We start from the raw sequence: 26,431 nt of genomic DNA, 5'->3' as shown, positions 1-26,431 counted from the left end.
GTCAAAACATTAAGATTTTTTTCAATAACGAAGAAGTGGCCTCACCATTCTATTCATCCCTGGTACGTTTGCCAATACACATTTTACACCAAGGTTTACTAAAGTGAGAAATAAGGGTATTGAACTTGATTCAGTAAGGACGCACATTATCGTGTAACTGGTGTGGGACGATAACGACGAGAACTATCCTTTAGTACACATGCCATAGATGCAACGGGTATATTTTGAAATGAATGTTGTGCTAAACCCCGGATCAGTGAATTGTGGATAACAGGAAAGTTACTAAATTAGTGGTTTTTGCAATTGTATAACAGATTCGCGTATACACAATCTTACCTGGTTTGTAGTTTGGATGTAACTGATGAGTCCCGAAAGGGTCTGCCAGTCGTGCAACTGAATATATCGATTATATTATTAATATAACGACAACGATTGACCCCCCCCCCCATGTAATGATATGAATAAATAATCGAAGAAGAGCACATACTCTGTGCCAGATTAAGGCCTTCCAAGCCCCTAAGCAATAAAAATAATATGCCCTACACCATACAAAATATGAAACTAAAGAATACATTAAAAGCTTCAAAAATATTCAAAATACACGGATATCCAGTTTTAAAGAATCATATAAAATTCATTAAATTTTATTATCAACACTTAATTTGAATTTGTTCTGGCGCCCCAGTTATGCTAGTGCCCTTACATGTGCTTAGCGTTCTTAATCAGTAATTCGGCCCTGCACATACTGATGTAATTTTCTCAGAAGTTTATGCAGAACTTCGTACTGCTCAGCAACCTGGTTGAAAAGAAATCGTCTAGATTTTCGACCCAATCTTACCTTGTATATCCTGTACTACTTACAAATACAAGTATTGATTGCCAAGTCATTTTTTCGTAATACAAATATTTATTGTCGTAGTTTTTTGATATTCTGGTTTTACCCAATAGATTCATCTTTGACTTGAACGGATAGGACCAAAAATGTTTTTTTGCCATTGAGAAATTCTTCTGGGATAAATATATTATTTACAATTACTGCAATTGTTGCAACCTATTTGTAGTATATAAACTATCGCGTGTTCAGATGTGTATACTTAACAGTTATCAAGGCATTAGATTTTTCTGTAATTTATATTTGTAAATTTAGCAACCTGGTCTCTCGGCTCCTAATAGACTATTCTATTTCTGATATTGTTCAGGTACAAAAGACGACCACTTCTACCAAAACATGTTCTTTAGTAATATATAACTTGATTTTAAGGCATCCAAATTTTCAGTCATTATTCTATAGGCAAATCTAATTATACTTATATTTAAAGATTTGCCTGATAATAATATATAAATGATAAAATATGTTATCAAGGATGCAGCTTTGACTGGATTTGACAAAACATATCAACTACAGCAACGACCGCGTACTAGGGCTGTAGATCGCAAAAAGAGGCTAATGCGATTTTAAAACAAATAAAAAGAGGTTGTTTTAAATATAAGATTATGAAAGAAACGTGCCATTCACATATAAACGTGACCGCCAACGGTCTATGGGTTTCTCAATAAATTTTATTTAAAAAGAAATTCTTAATATTGTCAGAAGCGAGATGGCGATTCATAGAAGTACAAAGTTCCTAGTCACATGAAATAATTAGCTTACATAAAATAATTCGTTATGATGCTTCGCGACATGCTACAAATCTTGCAACAGCAGAACCATGAGACAGCTCAACAACAAAATGAATCTTTGTGTCACGTTTGCCTACACGCGATTACGTAAGTCAGGATCAAAGGAATGGGTATGTAGTCCCTGCGTCTATCGTAGCGATTCGTGTTTGTACAAGAGCCCGCTTCGTTAGGTGTCAAAACTCACATGTAGACGTTGGAAACTTTGTTCTAGAACAAAGGACCCTCGATGCTGTTGTAAATCTCCCCGCGTTGACTGATGGCCTGAGGCTCGTCTGTTAATCTGGACCCACTGGGGTATAATTGATATCCAATCGGAACTGAGGAAGGGTGGGGCCATCAATTCGAACCAGAATTTAAGTCATTTGGGCTGGGAACAAATTAGTAATTGTAAGACATCGTGCTGGGAAGCTGTAGCAATAACTCCGGGAGCCACTCGCGATCTGGCGGGAAAACCCTTAATACATTCCAAGGACAGAAAGCTTTGTAAAGGTCAGTGAGTTATTTGCTCGATTGTTGCAGAATATTACGGCATTGTAATTGTAATTATGTGCAGTATGTATATTTACTTACTAGAATCGTTAGTACGTAGAATCATCTTTGTATTGTTTAATTTACATGCGTACTTGAGAAATGAGCTATGATTATGTAGATTGCCAGCTCGTCAGAATTAATATTGTAATTCGTTATTGGGTTACTTCGTGATAAACTAGTATATTTATTCATGTGATATTCTAGATATTGCAACTGTTGAATTGAATTGTAACTTTGGAAATGGTTGCAGTGTGTAAAATTCAATAATATGGATATTTGAATATTTGTGTACACTTGTGGGAGTGTAATATACAGAAAAGCGTCTGATTGTTGTGATATTGTTCAGAATCATGAGATTAAGAATATATCGATTCCGAGGCATTCTCTCTCCGATATGGAGTAGTTCTTCTCGGCAGCAGATAATTTCCGACTGCCATGCGCAATTTAGTGATGCCTGTATGAAAAGTAGAATACCGCTTTTTACTACAACGTTGTTTTCTATAAGAACGTGTGGGTTTTCGATGTGCACGAATGCGTGACCGAAGATGTAGATAGCCTTTATCTGATGATTGATTGTTGATTTAGTGTGAGGCGAGATGGCTAACAAAACATGCTAACGTCCTTGTGTTTTTCGCAGGAAGTTTTTGGGGGCAGAACTACCGGGTAGTAAGTCCCGAGTCACAAAGAGGGAGACAGGATAGAGCAAGGCAGTAGGCAGATAACAAGCCTAGTCGCTAGAGAGCGAGAAATAGGATGAGAAAAGGAGACGAGAAGGGGAAGAGTACAGGTAGAATCGTAGTACGGAGAACGCCGGAAGGAGGAAAGGAATTGGCAGAGTAAAACACAGATGAGTAGAAACCATGTACAGGGGAAAGCCATCTCACGTTATAATCACGTGATGAAATAGGTTGTTACATGGTCGAGAGGAAGAAGATTGGTTGAAATTAATATCGTTTAAATTGTATTAAATTGTGTTCTTAATAATTTAATTGTCGGTATTGCAGACTGGGGGCTCGGAGCTTTACCTATCTCTATCACTAATTTCACTTCCTACAAAAACGAGCCAGGGTGGGAGTTCCATAGTAAATTAAATACAATATTGGGAGCTACCCACCTCAACTCATAACAGTACGTCATAGAACCCCACACTTTGCCGGGGAAAATATAGGTTAAATATGTATCCAGCTGCGTTATGATATTGAGAAACAAAATTGACGAGTATACACATATGGGAAGTGGTTGGATTTTTAATCAAGTCATTGTTGTGCATATCAATACATTAAAAAAAACCTACGTTACGGGGTTCCGGTGAGGGTACATATACGAAAATTTACCAAACATGATCAAAAACACCAGAAGTTGCATTAATGTTTTTAATAAAGATAATACATGTTTTCAGTGGTCAGTATTAGCAGCGTTATTTCCTGCGGATAAAAATTCTAACAGAGTATCAAAATACATTGATCATGTTCATGAGCATAATTTTGATGGAATCCAGTTTCCTGTATAGGTTAAAGATGTTCCAAAATTTGAAAAACAGAATGATCCAATCACAATCAACATGTTTTCGATATCTTACAAATCTGATGTTTATCCGTTAAATATTAATGATTCTGCAGATATAACACAATAAATGTATTATTATATCAGGATCATTATTGCTTCATAAAACATTTTTTCACGGTTGGTTAGATCTGAAATCAGCAAAGATAATGATATAAAAGAATTCTGCTTCAGGTGTCTGCATCAATTTACAGATAAAGTAGAACTTGACAAACATAAAAGCTATTCCAAACATGTACAACGAATATATATGCCATCATACGACGAAAACGTGATTGTAAAATTTAAAAAAATTCGTCATGAACTTTAAGTACCTTTTGTGACCTATACAGATTTTTAGGCGCTGTCGTAAAGCTGATCAGGTAAAAAGAGATTATACAAAAGTTATTCATTATCATATTCCTTGTAGTATTGCCTACAAAGTTTGTGATGATGAGCGATAAAGTGTTCCTATTAACTTATATCGTGGTGAAAATCCAGCTCAATGGCTATTATTGAGCTAGTTGGAAGAAAACGAAAAAAATAATAGAATGTTAAAGTATGTCACGCCAATATTACCGATGACTAACGATGAAATAAAAGATTTAACGAAGCTAAAACTTGTCATATTTGTAATGAGACTCTTGGTCAAAAAGATCGCGTAAGAGTTCACTGTCAAATGACAAGTAAATTCAGAGGCGCGGCACATATCAAATGCAATACCTCTTTTAAATGTCCTGATTATATTCCGGAAATATTTCGAAATTTGAGATGTTATCATGCACATTTTATAGTAGAAGCTTTCAGTGATCCAAATATACCGAAACATAATATTAAGTGTAATCCAAACAATAGTGAAAAATATCTGTCATTCACGTTCAGCAATTGACTTCTTATTGATTCACTACAAATAAGGCAGCATCGTTGGCCGTGCTAGCCTGAAACCTTAAAAGAAGTGATTTTTTATAGTAAGCTCAACAATGAATATATAACTGATGCAGTGTATCAGCGAGCAAAATTTATCTGGGAAAAATTCGGTTGTAGAGCAATTGCGAACTACATGATTTATATCTAAAAGCCGATGTGCTATTTGCTCTCCATTATATTTGAGGAATTCATGAAACATTATAAATTAGATCCTGCACATTACTACATAGCACCTTGATTATCTTGAGATGCTATGTTATCAATAACAGCTACCACAATCGAGCTACTACCGGATGAAAGAATGTTTAACTTTATTGAGGCTGATATAAAAGGCAGAATACGTGTAATCACAAAGAAACATCCTGTTGCAAACAAGGAATATAAAATATTTGATCCTACCGACGAAATTACATCGTCTGTCTTGACATATATAAGGTGTATGAATAATGAATAGGCAATGATCCAGTCAATCCCTTTAAGCAATTTTATATGGGTTGATGATATTGATATTTTGATATAAAAAACCTGTTGATGTCGATTACTTTATTGAGGTTGATCTTGGTTACCCTTATTAATTACATGACTTCGGTAGATGTTAGTTCTTTGACAGACGAGCAGCGATTACAAATAGAAAACTTTGGTATCAGCAAATGCTAAGCAAAAACTTTATACCAAATTTAATGATTGAAACAAGTTATATCATGCATATAGAAAATCTCGAACAATGTCTGAAGCAAGGACTAATCTTAAGCAATATTTATCTGGCAATACAGTTTAAACAAGGGTGATGGCAAAGAAGTTATATTTATAATAATATGGAGCAAGCAAAGATATCCACAACAGATTTGAAAAAGACTTTTAAGCTCATGAATAATAGTGTATTTGGTACGACAATGGAAAATATCTGAAATCGGATCAATGTAGTACTAGTTAATAATATTGAACAGCGAAACAAGCTGGTAGCAAATAATGATTGTATAAGTATGAAAATTTTCAACACAAACCTTGGCGGTTCACGGAAAAAAGATTACTTTGATGTTAAATATACCGAGATATGTTGGGTTTAGTGTTCTGGAACAAAGTAAGTACCTATTCTACGAATTTCACTACGGAACAATAAAAAAAGATTTTGGTAATATAACAAAATTATTAGTTAAAGATAACAACTCGTTATGTTTTGATATCAGTGCAGATGATATTTACAAGTATATGTATGATAACAAGGAAAATTTTGATGACAGATTATCCTAACAGCTCTCCATACATTGATGAAACAAGCAAAAATTTTATAGGAAAATGTAAGGATGAAACAAATGTTGTTTTAATTACAGGATTTATTGGATTAAGAGGTAAAGTGTATTCTGTCCAAAAGGAAGGTGGTAAGCTAAATAAATGAGCAAAAGGTATGAAGAAAAAGATAGCAAGCAATAAGTTAAATTTTGATGATTATATCATATCATTGAATGGCGGACAGAATTTGGTTAAAATGACAGCATTATGGAATGACAAACATAAAATAGAAACACAAGTGATGACGAAGACTGCGCTATCACCATTTGATGATAAACAATATCATGATTGTAAAAGTCCAGATATGCTAGTGCATGGATATTACAAAACGGACAAAGGTTCCAATGACAATTTTTTTTATTGAGCTAGGTGTTCTTTGATTTCTTAGAATTTTATATGAATTTATACATAATAATTTTACAATTGTTCATGATGACATTATAATTAATCCTGAAGAAATTGTTGTTGAAATTTATTGTTGGTGTATAAACAAGGTCCACTGGAATTCATTATCGATAACGAAGAATGTGGTAAATATTTTGAATCGGGAAATAACACAATTAAGTTGTTGCTGGTTAAAGGAAGTAATAATACTTATTTTCCATTCCTTAAGACATTATCCGAGATTTTATCACAATGAAATGAAAACTTTTAATATCCTATCAGCAAAGATAAATATACCAGATTTACGATAGAACTGGATAAAGTAAATGCTTTACCGATCGAAATGAGTGGTTAAATAAAAATAAATTACTTGATGTTCTTGGTCAAGCCGGCAAATAAATATCAGGAAAAATATATCTGAGGTTTTGCAAGTATAACTATGATTTTCTATCTAAATAAAATACAAAATAAACAACACCAACAAGTCGAATGTGTGACCAGTTTCTAATGACAATCTTGTGCCAAAGGGACTGCGTTTAAAACTAAAAGTTCATATTGGGAATGCTACAGCATCAAAGAAGTTTCAAGAATATATTGACTCATTATTGGAAAAAGAATCGTTGGAAATATGTGATAGACTAAAGGAACATCAGAGGAGAGTGATCAAGATAGAGAACTAACTCGAAGAACATAAAGATGAACTAAAAACTTTGATAAAAAGACAATATTGGCATTTTTTTGAAGAATTTTTTTAATAAAAAAAACGGAATCTAAACTTCACGAACTATTATCGTCAACTTAAAAAGTTACACAATTCACAGAGACAGAAAAACAATTTTCCTGGAAAATGAGAAACTGCAACATCAAAAATTACTAGAGAAAAATCAAAAAGAGATAATCAACAACCAAACAAACAGGCAGAGGAAATTACCTTCATCAATGTAAAAAATAAACGTGCAGTAACTAAGAATCACACACGGAATAAACAACAACCAAGATATAAAAATAAAATGGAACAAACATTGCCAACAGCAAGAATTACCTATCAACTAAATCACACAGAAAAAAGACCTATTCAAAACAATTGCAAAAATGATCAAGCATAAAATTTAACAGCCCAGGCACAAAAAAGGCAACCTATGCAGATGCAGAAAATAATGTGGCGAAGAAAACTACGCAGGCATCTAATATAACCGTTATAGCAACAATACAAGGACTAATGGAAGCCCTCTGCGATCTGTTGCAAACAACGCAAACAGCAGAAAGAACAGGAAATTTATTAGAATAGAAAACAAGAACAGATGGAGGAAAGAAAAGACAAAAGGAAATCGAAAGAGGAAAAGAAATTGTGTTAAACCTTTCTAAGTGAATTCTAATAGTGATTACATTTTTCTAGGTAAGGGATTATCATATTGTCCAAGAAACAAAGTGCATGATAAATTAATATTAATTTAGAAGAAGCATTTTTCAAATACACAAGATCGTTAATATTAAAAGACTATTTCTCACAATCACGTATATATTCACAATATTAAAGTAATTTTCATCTACAAAATCAGCCCTTTTTTAAAAAAATAAAAATCACCATTTAAACCTTCTAGAGGACGAGATATTTATCTCGATTTTCATATTGAAGCAACTAGACAAGAAATTTTAAATATCGGTCCTAAAAGAAAACATTTCACAAACATATCTAAAGAAATTCTCTATGTACCTTATCGTAAGATGAAAGTTTTATTATTAAAAAAGCTGATAAGTCTAGCACCATAGCAATAATGAATAAGGAGGATTATATTAAAGAAGTAGAAAGACAATTAAATGATGAAGAATATTATATAAAACATTCCTATAATCCTTCTGAAGAATTTAAAGAAAAAATAAGCAAATGTGTTAATCAAATCTCTATACACAATTGTTCCATATATGATGAACTCAATATCTTCCCAAATAAAATAAGCACACCGCAGATTTATATGTTTTAAAAAATGCATACAACTTATGATAAGTCACTACCTTTAGAAATGTTCAGGTAGGTCCATTGTTTCTACATATAACTCATTTAAAAATAATATATCTTAATATATTGAACACACTTTACAACTACTGATGAAATCACCACTTACATATGTCAAAGATACTTTTGATTTCATCACCAAACTGAAATCTTTACCAAAACTAACCGAAAGTTCATTTCTAGTTAGACTTGATGTGGCTTCACTCTACACGAATATACCACACAATGATGGCATCGAAGCATGTAAATATTATCTTGAAGAAAACGAATATACATATAAACTATCAAAAGAACATGTTTGTGATAAAACTTGTGCTCGAAAATAACTTTTTTTAATTTGGTAATACAAACTATCTCCATAAAATGGGAACAGGAATACATAGTCCTATGGCACCAGCTTATGCATCTTTATTTATGTGAAAATTAGAAAATGATTTTCTATATAAATGCCTCTTCAAACCTGATGTATGGTTTAGACGATATCTTTATGAGAGTTACTCTTTGAAAACCTTTATTATTTTATAGACAGTTTAAACAAACTACATCCAACAATAAAATTTACATATAATGTGTCTCAAACTAAAGTATCATTTTTGGATGTAGATGTCATGATAAATGAAAACAATGACATTACTACCATGATTCATGTTAAAAACATAAATATTCATGAATATGTTGAATATTCTTCATGCCATCTTAAATCATGTAAAAATGGAATACCATATAGTTAAGCAAAATGATACAGTAGAATTTTTTTGGATGAGGCTGTTTTTAAATCATCTTTGACAGAGTTAGGTCAGCATTTTTTAAATAGAAATTACCAAACTGACATCATTAATACTGCTTTCCAAAAAGTATCTCCTCTTACACGACTTGAATCTTTACAATATAAAATCAAATATAGAGACAAGGATATCATTCCTTTTGTTATTGAATATAATCCAAGTTTGCCTAATATAGGTATAATTATCAATAAATATTGGGATTATTAAAATTATCATGAAAAGCAAGTGCTAAATCACTACACGAAAGCAAACCCACACTTGTTTATAAAAGGACTAAAAATCTTAAAGATTTCCTGATTCTAAATTAGAAAAAGACATCATATAAAATAGGATCATCAACTAAATGTAATAGACCTAGATGTTCACACTGTTCTTTTATTAATGAAAATACTTCTTTTAATAGTAATAATACGAAAGAAACTGTTAACATGCATTGTGATATTAATTGTGCAACATCAAATGTTATTTATTTGATCATATGCAAAATATGTGGCATTGAATATATAGGCCAAACCAGTCAACAAATATTTAAATGTATGAACCAACATATATCAGATATAAAACATTAAATTGATCAATCATTTTCATCTCATGTTGCCGCACAAAAATTTCCCATACTTTGCAAGATTTCTCCTTCCAACCTATTGTTAAAGCTGATTCTGAGATGGAACATCTGCTAATGGAAACTTATCCTGGTTTCTTTTATGTTCTTTTTTTTTCTTTCTTTATGAACTACATCTGCTGTTTACATTCAGATAAGAACATTTTTATATTATTCTAATTTGCAGAATAACTTAATTAGTGAAAGTATCAACTAATATCATAAAAATAAGTTTACTAATTCTTAAAAATGAAAGTGCATTTTTAAATTATTTCTTAATATATTATGTTTAATTATTTAAAAAATACTTGATTATAAGTATCATGCACACCATAATTTTTTATTACATAAATTGAGTTCTGATGAAATATTGAATCTTCGTCAATAATATAACATAATATATTATATTTTTTAAAATTAATTTATTTTCTGTATCTTTAATAAGTGTGCATTATACAAATATTAATAAAACTGTTTATCTCTATTTGGTCATAAATTTTTTATAGCTATCCCATAGCTAAAACATTAAATGTCAAGATCTGTTATATTGTGTATAAACATAAAGAATAATGGAACAAGAGTATAGATATATTATCATTGCAAAAATCGTTAATGATAGCGCTCTTCGGAACAGCATCATTAAAGCGTATAATGATCAGATTCAAAACCATCTCTTATTCTTATTCATGAGAAAGGAACAACAGATTTTGTTGTGCTAACCGCTGATGATTTCAATTGGTCTAACAAATATGGAATGGGATGAGTCTTCTGTGATCGAACTGCTATTATGCAACATAGTAGATCTTATATGAAAAATGATAATCTAAAAAATTGCTTAATAGTGCTAAGTAGGAGATAAAATTCTGACATTCCTAGCTCAGAAGGGTCCCCAGACACAAGACGAGTAAAGATTTGTTTCCTGTTTTGCAATCTGCATTGGTCCATGGAAGTTTTACTTAGCAAATTTTCCATGCAGTTTACTTTTGGTTTCTGGGCATGAGTTACAAACAGCAGTTGTTAAAAATAGATCTCAGGAAAAGATAAATATATTCTTGGGGAAAATTATTGGGGGACCAAAACTCTGGGGAGTTTGGAATCTCAGAATATACTAGGATAACGAGTCTGGGGACCCTTTTAAGTTAGAAGTGGTATTCTATCTCCTACTGAAGTTGCTCCATAAAATGAATATTGGAAGATATTACAATTCTAGAAAGACTGTTGCTATTCCAAAGTAGCTATATATTTCACACTTATGACAGTTATTCCAAGTGGCTGCATGATGCTTGCATGCCATGTAACTGATGTAACTCATGTTCAAAATTTACTCCTTGAAATATGCCAAGGGAATGAAGTAAGAATGTATTATTTTAAAGATATTTTACTTACAAGATTTCGTCTCGAAAATTAGCACAAAGGTATAACATTTTCATGGTTAGTGAAAAATATGGAACCTGTTGATACAAAGGATTACATCTGTGAAAGGTCAAAAATATGGAACCTGTTGATACAAAGGATTACATCTGTGAAAGGTCAAAACTATGGAACCTGTTGATACAAAGGGTTACATCTGTTAAAGGTCAAAAAGAAATCTTGCAAAGAAATAAAATTGCTGCTATTATGTGTCATACAATGATAAAGAAGAACTCAGTGATGATATTAAGAAGTTTGTGTTCTTATCTACAGTTTTATAAACATAAAAAGACACGAAACACTCATATTAAGAACTAATTGTGTGTGGACACATCTGGATGATGACCTCAGCCTTCAAATGAGAGATATTAAGAAGTTTGTGTTCTTATCTACAGTTTTATAAACATAAAAAGACACGAAACACTCATATTAAGAACTAATTGTGTGTGGACACATCTGGATGATGACCTCAGCCTTCAAATGAGAGATGCCTTCAACATCTGCTATCATGTGTATCAGTACTTGAAGTAGATGAAGAAATAAAATCTGCTTTAAAATATTTTAACAAACTAATGGACCCATGTGTTTTACTCAATATGTATCAATATACATGAATAATGTACAGTAATCTCTCTCTTCATTGCTCGTACAATAACATGCTTTTATAGGGAATATGAACCTAATTACAATCCAAACGAAACAGGTAAAACAGTTGCTAAATGTTGCCAAGCAGGGCTTGAGATAATCATTGGAGATTTACACTATTCATTACACCATATTAGCAAAATTACACCAGTAGGGTTATACATGTTTTACAAACAAAAATTTGAGACATTTGCTGTCATTTCTGTAGATCTGTAAATTATTATATGCAGACATACCACATTGTCATTTGGAATATTCAAGCCAGAAATCAAGGTCAGTCTCTTTGCCATGCTGAAGACCTGCTGCCCCTTCATTACTTTGAAATTATGGCAAACATTTTTTCCTGCAGATCCTCATAGAGCACAATGAACACAGGACACTTGTATATCTCTTATAGTCAGTGCTGCAGTGTTATGAAACCGACCCTCACTCTAAACTCTGTCAATTGTAGAACAGGCCACTTGTATATCTCTTATAGGCAGTGTTACAGTGTTTTGAAACTAACCCTCACTCTAAACTCTGTTAACTGTAAAACAGGCCACTTGTATATCTCTTATTGGCAGTGTTACAGTGTTTTGAAACCGACCCTCACTCTAAACTCTGTCAATTGTAAAACAGGCCACTGGTATATCTCCCATGGGCAGTGTTATGAAACCAACCCTCACTCTAAACTGTGTCAATTGTAACAAAAGCCACTTCTATAGGTTGTCTCTTATTATAAAGTCTCTCAATTATAACACTGGCCACTTGTATGTCTCACATGCATAGCTTAATAAACTCTCATCATAAACTCTGGAAAATGTAACACAGGTAACTTGTATGTCTCTGTTGAATAATGTTATCATAACATCCCCAAGTAATATAGTACAGGCCACATGTATAGCTCAGTTGAAGTGTTATCATAACATCCCTCATTACAAAGTACATCATTTGTAGTAATGGTCACTTGTATGTGATAATCTCTTCGATAAACACTAACATAAAATATTAATGATATGTATCAAATCTGTTATTTTATAACTTTTTTAACAAATGTATATTTTCAATAAACAGAATATTTATATTGTAAATGTTGTCAAAGAATCAAAAGTCAGACAAAATCATATTTGAAATGTTCACTCTTATTTTTAAACGTGTTAATTTGATAAAACATGGAAAGAAAATGATATGAATACATATCTTTGTATATCTCATTAAGATAGCAAACATGTGTTGACAACGAATTTACTTAAATGGTTTTTCTCCAGTATGGATCCTCATGTGCACTTTTAAATGTCCTCTCTGACTGAACATTTTATCACACACCATACATTGGTATGGTTTTTCTCCAGTATGTATCCTAATGTGCAGTTTTAAATCTCCACTCTGATTAAACATTTTGTCACAAAAATTACACTTATATGGTTTATCTCCAGTATGTATTCTCATGTGCACTTTTAAATTTGCACTCACACTAAACAGTTTATCACACACTTCACACTTGAATGGTTTACCTCCAGTATGTATCCTCCTGTGCTGTGTTAAATGTCCACTCTGATTAAACAGTTTATTACAAACTTCACACTTGAATGGTTTTTCTCCAGTATGTATCCTCATGTGCAGTTTTAAATATTCACACCTACTGAACATTTTATCACAAACATCACACTTAAACGTTTTTTCTCCAGTATGTCTTCTCATGTGAATTTTTAATTTTCCTCTCTGACTAAACATCTTATCACATAATTCACACTTATATGGTTTTTCTCCAGTATGCATCCTCATGTGAAGTTTTAAATATTGGCTCTGAGTAAACATTTTATTACATAGTTGACACTTATATGACTTCTCTCCAGTATGTTTCCTTGTGTGAAATTCTAACTGTGCACACGTAATGAACATTGTACCACAAACGTCACACTTAAACATTTTTTCTTCAGTATGCCTCCTCATGTGAAGTTTCAAATTTCCACTCTGACTAAACATTTTATCACACATTTCGCACTTATATGGTTTTTCTCCAGTATGTGTCCTCATGTGAAGTTTTAAATTTCCACTCTGAATAAACGTTTTATGACAAACCCTGCACTTATATGGTTTAACTCCATCATGAATCCTCATGTGGAGCTTTAAATTTCCACTTCCACTAAATTTTGCACCACAGACTTCACATTTAAATGGTTTTTCCCCAGTATGAATCCTCAAATGAAGTTTCAAACATCCACGATCACTAAATTTTGTATCACACACTTCACATTGAAATTGTTTTTCTCTAGTATGCATCCTCATGTGGAGTTTTAATTGTCCACCTTGATTAAACGTTTTACCACAGATTTTACACTTATATGGTTTTTCTCCAGTATGAATTCTCAGGTGAACATTTAAATTTCCACTCCTTTTAAATATTTTATGACACACTTCACACTTATATGGTTTTTCTCCAGTATGAATCCTTGTGTGACGTTTCAAACTTCCACTTAGACTAAATTTTGCATCACACACTTCACATTTAAATGGTTTCTCTCCAGTATGAATTCTCATGTGAAGTTTTAAACTTCCACTATGACTAAATTTTGCATCACACACTTCACATTTAAACGGTTTTTCTCCAGTATGCACTCTCATGTGACGTTTCAAATCGTGATTCCTACCAAAAAATTTATTACACGTTTCACACTTGTATGGTTTTTCACCAGTATGAATCCGTGTGTGAAGGTTTAAACTTCCATTATCACTAAAAATTTTATCGCACATGTCACAATTTAATTGGTTTTCTCCAGTATGCATTCTCGCGTGACGTTTCAAATATCCATTCCAACTAAAAACAATTATTATATATTTCAAACTTGTATGGTTTTCTTTCCAGTATGCTTCATCATGTGATGTTTTAAATTTCCACTCTGATTAAACATTTTGTCACATACTTCACACTTGAATGGTTTTCCTCCGGTATGAATCCTCACGTGTAATTTTAAATCTCCACTCTCATTAAACATAATATGTCATATTTTATAACTTTTCCATGGCATGCATCCTTCTTTGCCGTTTCTAAACTACACTTTCATGAAACATTTCAAGTTTTTTTTTTTCCAGCGCTTTCTCTTTACTCAAATATACTCAAATACAATCGAATATACATGGCAAAAACGTATACACGTAGACCAGTTTGTAATCGTTATTTGACGAATGCCATCATTTCTAACTTCTAGATCTGTTTTTTAACTGTTCACGTTATTTGCGGCCAGTCTATTAATAACTCAGAGCACGTGACATAGACTGGGCATGCTTGATGTCCATAAATGGTATATGTAAGACTAAAATGGAAAGATGCAATTTTCCTTTAGTTTTTTCCCCAATTTTTGGTTTGGAAGCATAACAAGCATTAGTATATAAAAAAAAAATAATTAAATTTCATGGGTATCTTTAATTTATCTGAATATTGACAGCTTACAAGCGTATCGATTGAGTTTTCTACTTTGTTTTGATCAACTGGTGTTTAGCAGCTGGGAGGGCGAATCCTACTGCCTCGTTTTGGTGTGTGTGTGTGTGTGTGTGTGTGTGTATGTAAAATCACTGATTCTACGCGTATGTGTCCGCTAGTGTGCTGCGCTACTGTGTATAAACATTTCTACAGACTGTTTGGAACTCGAATCAGTTATTGACGTTGACATCGGGACGAGTAGTCAAAGTTTCGGGAATATCTCACACATTTGGCAACATGTATCGATACTAATCCACTAATTTATATGCAATTAATTTACTTACTGTGCTGACTTTATCCTGGCGGAATGAAAATATGATACCTGCAAATGGATGCATTTTCATGTTCCGTTGACATACATTTGAATTTGTTGCAATGTGACGGTAGTCGATGTATTCCGAAGAATGTTTAAGTAAGTTCATGTGGCGGATAAGTTTCTTGAACGAAACGAAGCATTACTTTACAGTTCCAGTAGGCATAATATCTTTTTATATTCGTTTAGTTAAAGAATAATATTTTAACTTAACCCGATATCGGAATTCCCAGCTTTCATCGTTTTCCTGTCAACTGAAATGTAGACCAACGAAATTTTAAAACAAGTCCATTTCTTTTGCAAGAATTTGAATTTATTAGAGAAAAGACACCAGAGTAAGTAAAGTCTGACTTTAGTCTGACTCTACATCCCCGTCTGTTTGTAGCCCCCTCCCCAACGATTTCAAAAAAGAAATCGTTTAATGTGACAAAAAGTGCACAGAACTAAGTCAACTGAATCATTGATTTATAATTTCTAACCTGACTGTGACCAGAATGGCATTAATACTAGAATCCACTTCATCTTTCATGCTTAACGGACTTTCCATACTAACACGGCGCCATATTACGTACACTATGGGATAGTCTATTTCCATCAGACAACATAATGGCGTTTTTCATCCTGTTCAGTAACTGCCGGATAATTCCGTAAATTAATTCAATTTGTAGACATGAACATTGAAATTAAACCGTATGTTAAATCCGTGGAAGACGCAAATTTGTTGTCATTCTAAGACCCTGACGCCCAAAACATAAATATCAGCGTCAAGGTCTAACTCGTAGCAGAGGCGTAGCGGGGGGTGGGGGGGGGGGGGCAGGGGGGTACATATGTCCCCGGGCGCCAAGGTACAGGGGCGCCAAAATGAGGCTTACAACGTTACATTATAATAAGTAAACAAGGGTAATATTCAAAAATGTGATTAAACGGGGAGGGGGCTGGGGCGCCAATTTTATAGTTCGTCCCCGGGCGCAAAATATCATAGCTACGCCTCTGACTCGTAGGACTACCTGCTGCTATGTGAAAACAAAAACCAACTGTAAGTGAAATCAGTTGCGTGTATAATTCAGCAAGCGAAACGATGCGGTTCTCGGTATTATTCACAAATACCACATTTTTCCCACGCGTCGGTTACAGGTCATTGGCTGACTGACTGGCCGTGAGAACCAGGCCAAGTTTTAAGTTATTTTAGTCGCCGGCGTTTGCTATTGTTTGTGAAGTGAATCAAGCAAGGGGTGATAACTTCTCCGGCCTTAAAGTAATTTTTTGGTCGTAGTGATTGTTGTAGTGAATGTGTGACTGTGCTGGGAATTAGACAAAATGTGAGCAATGCTCTGTAATTCAATTATCATTATATCAATAAGAATATGAGCGATTATGCACGGACTATGGAATATCGTACATCTAAATTAAATGACTAGAGGTAATTAGAAAATATCTCACCGTCGGTAATTCTATCAAGCAACAAATACAACAGTGGAATTTGCAGAAGATACAGAATTACTAATATTTAAACCAATTTTGGAACAAACGTAAAAGATTTCTGAAACGACAACGGCATTGTCAGCACAAATTCAAGACTTTAAAACTACTGGTGAGGATCTACCTAAATTGAGATTAAAAGCTAGATATATTAATCCTCAAGGCTATGTACAAGTGATAGAGAATCTACATGCAATTCCTGCTGCGGGATATCCGCTACAGCGTCAGCTTCTACGACCAAAATTGTGTAAAAGTAGTGAAGTGGGATGATTCAGAGAAAATGCGAAAATAGATTGCAGACCCTACCTGGGACTGTTTAGGGACAAGATTTATAGGGACAATGGGAAAATACATTACAGACCACCCCCCGGAACTGTTTAGGGACAATGGGAAATTGAACATTGGGAATATTGGGTCTGTTTACCACACATCGAGGATTTTGAACAGAGTCAGAAATAAGAATCGGATAAATTTTTACAGCAGCAAAAGGAAGCAGAACAAGCTTTTCTTCTTCAACAAAAACAGCAAGAAGAAGAGGCAAGAAGGGAACGACAGGAAGAAGAAGAAGTATCAGCGCAGAAACAAGGTCTAAGAGAAAATGGTGAAAGTCAAACGGTTGCGGTACTTTTAGACATTTTTGCAAAATTAACGAGTCTGAAACAAATGCGTCAGACGTCTTTATCACGGCCCAAGAGAAAAGGACCTTCCTGAGCTAAACAACCCAATCCTGTTGCTACGTCTGCAGTACCACCCCTAGTGATTTCTACCAAATGATCATCACAGGAGGCAGTCCAGAAGTTGGCCTTGGCAGTGACATAGGCTTAAGACAGTTGAAGCAGATTGCCAACATCAAAATAAAACTATATAAAAAAAACTTGTACCCATGTTGTACGTGTGTGAATGCTTGAGTGAGTGCGTGAGTGTAGGCTCTTATTCTAAAAATCAAAACCAAGAGACACTTACGGTTTATGCCTGGTCTATTCTGGTACAAATTTTACAATCCAATTCACAACACAGCACAACACTTTAAAAAGTTCAGAGGCTTCTTCTTTGTCCGTCTTCATTCTCTCTCTTTTTTTATTTCTTCACTCTCACAAGGTTTTCCTCCTCTTCTTCCTCTCTTTCTCCTTTCTTCTTTTCTTCTCATGCTTCTGTTTCTGAACGTGTCTGAGTTCTTCCTTTGGGGAGGGTACCTCTACTTCCTGTTCTGTACCCCTCTTTTCTTCTCCTTGCTCCTGTTGTTTCTTATAGCAATCTGAAGACCAATGTCCTTTTTCTTGAAAATGATAGCAGGTATCTTGACTTTTGTATCGTCTAGCACCTGTTTCGCTTTTTTGACGGTCTGGACACTCTGAACACCAATGTCCTTTCTTCTTACAGATATAGCGAGTATCTTGACTTTTATCTCGAAAGGAGAGTGAGTAGTCCGTTGGCTTGTCTGAAGAAAGTTTTCTTATGGCACCTCGCAAAGCTCTGATCAAAAGTTGGATCTGTGTAGGCTCTTCCGTCGTTCTGCGCGGTTTGAGAATGAAATGAATATTGGAAGGGAAGTCACACACCCTTTATATATACGCTGGTCTGCCATGGATATAAAGTAACCCATGGCGTTTAAAATGTAGTCAATTTTTGCAGTCAAGATGAAACGATCGCATACATTAATGAAGAAACGAGAAGAAAGTAAGAGGCAGAAACGTGATGTATCGCCTCGTATAGAAGCTGAAGTCTTGGCACAAATTCATGCCAGTGACTTTGGCCCAGAGAATCTACACCTAGCCAAACTTCACCACCATTAGTAAACCCTGAAAAATTTAGAACCACATCTTACACTTAGACGGTGAAGTTTAAAGATTTCAAGTCCAACGTACCACTGGCGAAAGCAGAAGGTTTCATTACAGAGGTTTGGGAATCTTTGTTAACCACTCTGAATCGCCAATGTCAAGCCAAAGAAGACGATCGCTTGAGACTTTCCATTCATCAGAAGAGTCTCAAATCCCCCGTTTGGATCGAGTTTAGAAACCAAGCAGAATTGACACCTTCCAAAGTCATCGACAAGATTCAACATGTGCAACAATCCAACGACACGTTTCATATCACCGATGGAAAAGCGACACTGTTTCTGACCCACGTATCTCTCCCCAGTGTGACCGGACAACGCAGAAAATTATTATTTATGGGCGACCTTCTCAGCACCGAAAGGAGCTTAGTCCAAATTAACAACTCTCAAGACCAGATGTGTTTAGCCAGGGCTATCGTCGCAGGACGAACGTATGCCGACAAGAACGACACGGCAGAGTGGAAAAAGGCCTTGGAGAACATTCAAAAATCGAACCGAGCCAAACAAGGAAGTGAAGCAGAACTTCTGTTACAACAAGTTGGCCTGTCCAAAAAGACACACCCCATGGCATTCCTGAAATGGAGAAAAAAATGCAAGATGTCCTAGTTCCACGCTACACCTTCTAAGAGCACCCTCAAGAAGTGCGCGGACCTTGGTTGTTTCGAGGCAAAGATTTCCAAGACGAAAAATACATTCACGTCTATTATCACGATTAACATTCTGATACCATTACCAGTATCGCTGCATTGTTGGGATAAGGTTATTACTGTGAGAAATGTGACCATGGCTATAACAATCGAGAGCAGCACAAGCATTGTGGATCGAAATGATCAGGATGTTTGGCCTTTCAACCCTGTCTGGACAAAGGACAAGAACGAGTACATAGTTCTGCTTGTCAGCGCACTTTTTGTCAGCCCTGCCTGTTACCAACAACATCTGAAGACGCAAGGTTCACAGCAAAAATGTGCTTGTCAACTCCAGAGATTATGTCCTACTTGTGGACAAGTCATACTGACCAATGATGCCAAGGCAATTTCATCTTTTTCGCTTTCGAATGCATGCAAGAGACGGGCATTCACATTCCTAATTTCTGCGTGGCTCATCGAGAATGCGAAAATTGCATTCTAGAACCTATCACTTGTCATTGCCCTCTCTGCAGTAAGATTCCTGGAGGAGGTGGAAATATCTTTCGGAGACCAAACACTCTAGCTGATTTTGCTCATTGGATCTTAGACCCTATGGACGAGACGTGGAACCAAGAGGACATTGAACGCTACGGAGTTTGTCGTCGTCTTGCCCCAGTGATGGCTCACAATTTCTCGGAACAAGATGGACAGTTTATTTTGAGATACTATACGGAACAAGGCACCGAACGTCCTAAAGTGACTTTGAACGGAGGCAAAATCATTTCCATGCAAGTGGGACAAGTACAGTTTAAAGATTCGATGAGCTACTTGGCCACGCATTTGAATCGAATGCCTAAAACGTTTCGAATGACAGAAATGACCACAGGCTACATTCAGTAAGTTTTCAAAATCGAAGCCAATCAACATGCCGTTCTACTCCATTTGCCTGAGGCTCACGATTACGTGCGCACCGAACAACTAGAAGCTTTCTGTTCTTGGTACCAGGCCCATGCCTCGGACCCTTTCGACTTTCAGGAAGAAATGTTAAAGTATTGTCGTTCCGACGTGGACATTTTACGGCGTTGCTGTGGAAAATTTCCAGAACTGTTCATGGAATACGTAGGGACCGATCCTTTGAAAAAAGCGTGCACCATTGCTAAAGCATGATCCTTAGTGTACTGTCAACGATCCATGCCCGAAAACACCCTTGCTGTCACGAGTTCTGAAACAACCAACTTTGTCAGGCGTCAGTACTCGGTCATAGCCCTACGATGGTTACATTACTTCTGCGACAAAGAAGACAAATGGTTTCAACATGCCCGCAACGGAGGAGGCGAAATGACCATCGGAACGTATTCATTGGATGGCTGCTACTTAGAAAACCCCAGGATCGTGTACGAGTTTAACGGTTGCTTATTTCACGGATGTTCCCTCTGTTACCCTCAACGTGACACAAAAAAATCAGTTTTTACAACGAACCATGGAAGACGTTTACCAGACCACTTATCTGCGACGCTTGAATTTAGAACAGCAAGGATACGAAGTCGTGGGAATGTGTCAACACGAGTTCTATCACCGTTTGAAAACCAATCCCGTGTTTAAACGCATCGTAGAAAGTTACAAGTTGATGGACCCACTGAACCCGAGGGACAGTTTGTACGGAGGACGGACGAATGACACCTGTTTGTTGTACCACGATGACGAAGAGAAAGGAAAAGAAATCAAATACTTGGACGTGTGTTCACTGTATCCCTAGTGTGCAAATATTGTCACTTTCCTACAGGGCAACCGCAATTGCTGAATGAACACATTGTCCTGGAGAACATTCGACAATACGAAGGCTTGATCAAGTGAAAAGTTTTGCCTCTCACCAACTTGTACCATCCCGTGCTACCTCACCTTTACCAAGGAAAACTGATCCTTCCTTTGTTCCATACTTATGCCGAAACGTGTAACCAAGACCAACCATGTCAGCACACCCTGGAAGAAAGTGCCTTTACGGGAACGTGGGTCAGCGTGGAATTGTTTAAAGCTCTTGACATGGGATACCAACTGTTAGAAGTGTACTAAATTTACCACTTTCACAAGACACAAAAATACTACAAGGGAGACGAGACTCAGAAAGACGTTTTTGCAGAATACGTGTATGCCTTTTTGAAACTAAAACAAGAAGCCAGTGGGTATCCTTCCTGGTACGACACTCCCGAAGAGCAAAAGACATTAAAGGAGAAATACTGGGATCAGGAAGGCATCACTTTAGACCACATCCAGAAAACGAAGGTAGGCGATCGTTTGCCAAAGTGATGTTAAATTGCTTGTGGGGCAAAATGGCAAAACGACCATGTTTGCCCAAGACAGAGTATTTGACAGAACCTTCCCGGTACTTCCAGATGATTCACGACAAAACCAAATTCATGAAACACGTGGATGTCGTTCGTGAGGATTTGATCGTAGTCAATTACGAAGAAGATCTGGACTTTGTAGCAGCCGACGAATTTGGAAATGTCATCATTGTGGTTTACATGGCAGCCCATGATCGCTTAAAATTGTACGAAGCTTTAGAACTGTTAAGTGATTGCGTCTTGTATTTTGACAACGACAGTTGCATCTACATCGATCGGCCGGATCACCAACACCCTAACATCGAAGGAGACCGTTTAGGAGTCTGGACAGACGAACACCCCGACGACAAGATTCTAAGTTTCGATAGGGGCGATCGTAAAAATTACAGCTACGAATAACGGGACCCACAAAGAGAGGTGCACGCCGAGTGTAAAGTGAAAGGATTGACTCTCAATTATCGCACCAGTCAAGTAGTGAACTTTGGCGTACTGAAAGATGCCTTGCAGTCTGGACAGGATGGAAACTTTAAAGTGACCACTCACGAACGGCATACGTTTGTACGTTTAACTACTCACCAAATCGTCAGTCGACCTTGGAAAAGCTGTATCAAATTGTGTACCAGAAGCGCGTGCGACTTCCGAACCACTTCACTTTACCGTCCGTTCACGTCGATATTGGTCAGTATGGTGGCGCTCTACAGTTTTGTATTTTGCACAGGGTTGGGGTTTTAAAGAAAAAGAATTTCCTCGGCTTTCCTCACTAGGTATACTGGCATTTTAAAAAGACCTTAAATATCTTAGATATAATTCAAAGAACCTTTAATTCCCTTTATTTTGGTATATGACTGATGAGTGTAATGGGGGTTATAGAGTATACTGCTTTGCCTTACTCCAGATGTGCTCCTTTCAAAAAAGTGCTAGCTCCACTTGGTCATTTTCACTTCCTGAACTTCAGAGTTAAATTGTATAAAAAAGAGCCAATAACTTTTTTTTACATTTGACATATTTTGTTATTCATCCATTGCACTTCCAGAAGCTGGTAATGTCTAGTCTGGCAAAATTCATTTTCCCTATTTTAATAGCTGTTATAGATAGTGTACTTTAGACTAATTCAGGCTCATTTTTTTAGCACAAGGGAGCATTCATTTTAATTATTAGTTTGTTTAAATCATGTACAGTTTCCAACAGTCCAATATCCAAAGAAATATCATCCGCATTATATTATTGTAGCATAGAGGAATGCCACCATTCTCTTCATTGTGCATATTTTAAATGCAAACAACTTCAACTTACATACATCACTCTCTCAAAAGTACATAATAACTGGTGAGCGCACCCTATAAAAATAAGGACAATATGCAAGATATGTTCGTCGTGACTACCATTGCCAAGTAAGAAAGATGAATTCTTTCAGAGACGCACAAAAGAAGTTCAGACAGGCACAATTCAAGTTTTCGGACTCTGAGGAGGAGTGCGATGCTGTGCCTTGCAATGAGAGCGATGCAGTAACGCATCATGGGAACTTTGTTACAACTACTATTACTACCACTACACCAACAATGGATAGTGATGTTGTGCGTGTTATACCTGACATATGCGAAAGCGATGACACTCGTTATCGATGACTCTTTATTAGTTTTCATTGTGAAGGTCAACGTTCAAGGCTACCACCCTACGGATGTCATCCATCACTGATCAAATTCCCGTCGATGTCACCCTACCCTCATCGAAGCGAACCTGTGAAAGACGAATATTCGTTCCCTGTGCGTATCCCTGAATACTGCGACTTTGAAAATCGTCTTCCATCGTTCAAAGGAAAATGGCCTAAATATCGGGGGGGGGGGGGTACCGACCCCAGAAGAATTAGCCAGAGCGGGATTTTTTCTACTTGGGCGAACGGGATAGAGTCAAATGATTCAGTTGCCGTGTGTCGCTACATCAGTGGGAACAACAATATTCATCATACCTGGAACATGCTAGATGGTCCCCGAATTGTCACTACCTACCTTTAGTCGGACCGAGCCATTACAGTATCATACAACGTCGTTTAAGAAACCAGACTGGCCAGTAGTCAAATGTTGGACACCACCAAAAATGTATTTAAACCCCATTTAAAAAATAATATTCAAGCATTACCCAACGAATTGCAAGAGAAGATCTACAAGGAAGTTTGGCAGGGACTTGCTAGAGCAAAGTCTGAATGGGTGACTGTGGAACTTTTATGTCGAGAAATTGACAAGAGGAAAGTGAAAGAAGTCAACAAACGGAATAGATTTTTCTGGATCAAGTGTGCATTACCCTATTATTCCGCTTTAGGCTGTTTACAACAGAAGATTTCATTGACATTCTTGACCGTTACCCTGAATGGCTGTGGTCAGAAATTACTATGTTCATTACTTTCGCTCTAGTTGTTGTTATTGTTGTTGGGTTTAAGGACATTTTTCAGCACACGATAGGCTATGCATGGCGGCCAGTATTAATGGTGCAGGAAGAACCCGGGAAAACCCCGGGAAGAACCACCGACCCACGAGACGCTACTGGCAAGCTTTCTCACATACCCACATTGGCCGAATCCTAGACTCTAACCCACGCAGACAGGTGAGATGGCAGCGATCCGTAACGGAGAACGCCTTAGACCACTCGGCCACTCGGGGCCCCACTTCCGGTCTAGAGGAAGATTTTAAATACAATAATACTCACTGACATGATCATGGATACTTTACAAGAGAACATTCGTGGTTTGCCTGTGGAGTTGAGAGAACGGATTTACCGAGAACTGGTCAAGATTAAAAAGAAACGTAAATAACAATTGCATCCATTATGTCACCATTGTTTAAACCCCTGATACCTGAATGGTATTAAAGGACTGATTGAGATGAAAGTGTTCATATGGTCAGACATTGTTAAACTGGACGTGGGCCGAAACGATTGGTTTGTTACTCCTGATCATATGTACTACAAGGTACACTTACTGCAATGAATTCAAGAAGAAGAGTTAGAGAGTTACCAAAATCTTTAACGCAACGTAAACTGAGTGGAAGAGGAAACTTCTGAACGGTACCTTATGATGTTTGCACATCATAAGGCACCATTCAGAAGTTTCCTCTTCCACTAAGTTTATATTGTTTGAAAGATTTTGGTAACTCATTTAGATTCGCCACTGGAATAAAATCATCCTTGTGCAGAAAGTACACGTATTGTCTCCGACAACAAAAAGGTATAAAACTAACTACCATGCCACAATGTTTATCAGAAGTGATACAACATATTCCGTGGAAGGAAATCAATGACACTATTCAAACAGTGGACGATTACCAACACTTATTACGCGAACTGTGTCCATTGAATTGGGTTCGACGTGTGACATGTGTGTTAGTGACATGTTTTCTGGACTTTCGTTTACCAGCCGATTCCTCGTGGACTCTTTACGAACAGTACTTACCACCCAATAAATCAAGAAAGTGGTTCCTTTAAATGTCCTCGAGACACTCATTTTGCACAAAACCTTGCGTTTTCGTCTGGATACTTTTCGACCTCTACTGGATAAAAAAGATTCGTCAACCTTTAGGTACCGAAGATGTGAATGACGATGTGTGTGTAGCTTGTGACTTACACCCTTATTGGAAAGATGTACGTGACTGGAAAAATTGGGGTTTTGAGGCTAGGACCCAAGAAGTGGCCCACTATCCTCAAGAGTTGTGATCCTTTCTTCCTTCCAAAGTCCAAGGAAAAAAGTCACTTTTAAACCTGTGTTAGTGACAGTACCAGAAGAACCCGTCACCGAGGCCAATTGGTCCCTTCAGGAAAGGACTGTCATGGACATTCCTGAAAGACCATTCTGGGAGGACACTTGTGTGACATTACCCTATGTAGAACCTGTAAGAACAATACACCCTGTCCCTAGGACATCTTGATTACCAAAAACATGTTGTACAGAGAGTTGTTTATATTCCACTTTGATCGTTTTAATGTGTATATAATTGCTGTACTTAACCTGTTAGCTTTTATGCATTTTTGTCTTTCATGTTGTTCCATTTTGACTTGCAACAGACGTGTCCTGAGAAAAGGTATAAAAACTCTTGTCTTGTTTGCCTTCGTGTCACAAGTCCTTGCATTATGGCTACCTCTGCTGTCTCTGCTCCCTCTTCCTTCACTTTCAAAGTCATCGACTAACACTTAGATCGTGCCAGTTGGGAGGCTTTGTATTTTCGCCATCACTTTAACATGCTCACTGCTGGGCCTAGCGGTAGACGCAAAATCGAATTTCTCAAACGTTTGATCGAACATAGACATTGTTTGATCGATCGTTAACCTCAGCAAATCGTGTGGTGTTGCAAAGAGTGTTTGTTGTAGGCATTCCTAGCGAAAACGACGGAATCGTGTCTGACCCCAGTCTAACCCATCTGGTCATTTTCGACGAAATGTTAGGAGAAGACGAAGAAGAAATTAATCTGTGGTTTACGCGCAAAGGGCTTCATCGTAATGCCAGTGTCATCTACATCACTCAACATTTGTTTCAACAAAGTAAATCCCATCTCACCATCAGTATCAATGCTCATTACGTGGTC

General features: G+C 36.3%; 1 protein-coding gene across 1 annotated transcript; it reads right to left on the bottom strand.

Moving 5' to 3' along the window:
* Positions 1–3,570: 3,570 nt before the first annotated feature.
* Positions 3,571–14,713, bottom strand: LOC149789773 (uncharacterized). Its single transcript, XM_089971773.1, has one exon. It carries the CDS (start codon positions 14,573–14,575, stop codon positions 13,034–13,036), a length of 1,542 nt encoding a protein of 513 aa, XP_089827899.1. The 5' UTR covers positions 14,576–14,713; the 3' UTR covers positions 3,571–13,033.
* Positions 14,714–26,431: the final 11,718 nt, after the last annotated feature.

The sequence above is a fragment of the Sinohyriopsis cumingii genome, chromosome 10 (assembly GCF_028554795.1).
Source record: "Sinohyriopsis cumingii isolate HCF-2022 chromosome 10, ASM2855479v2, whole genome shotgun sequence".
NCBI lineage: Eukaryota > Metazoa > Mollusca > Bivalvia > Unionida > Unionidae > Sinohyriopsis > Sinohyriopsis cumingii.
The sequence above is the reverse complement of the archived record's forward strand: the minus strand, read 5'-3'. Positions and strand labels throughout refer to the sequence as shown.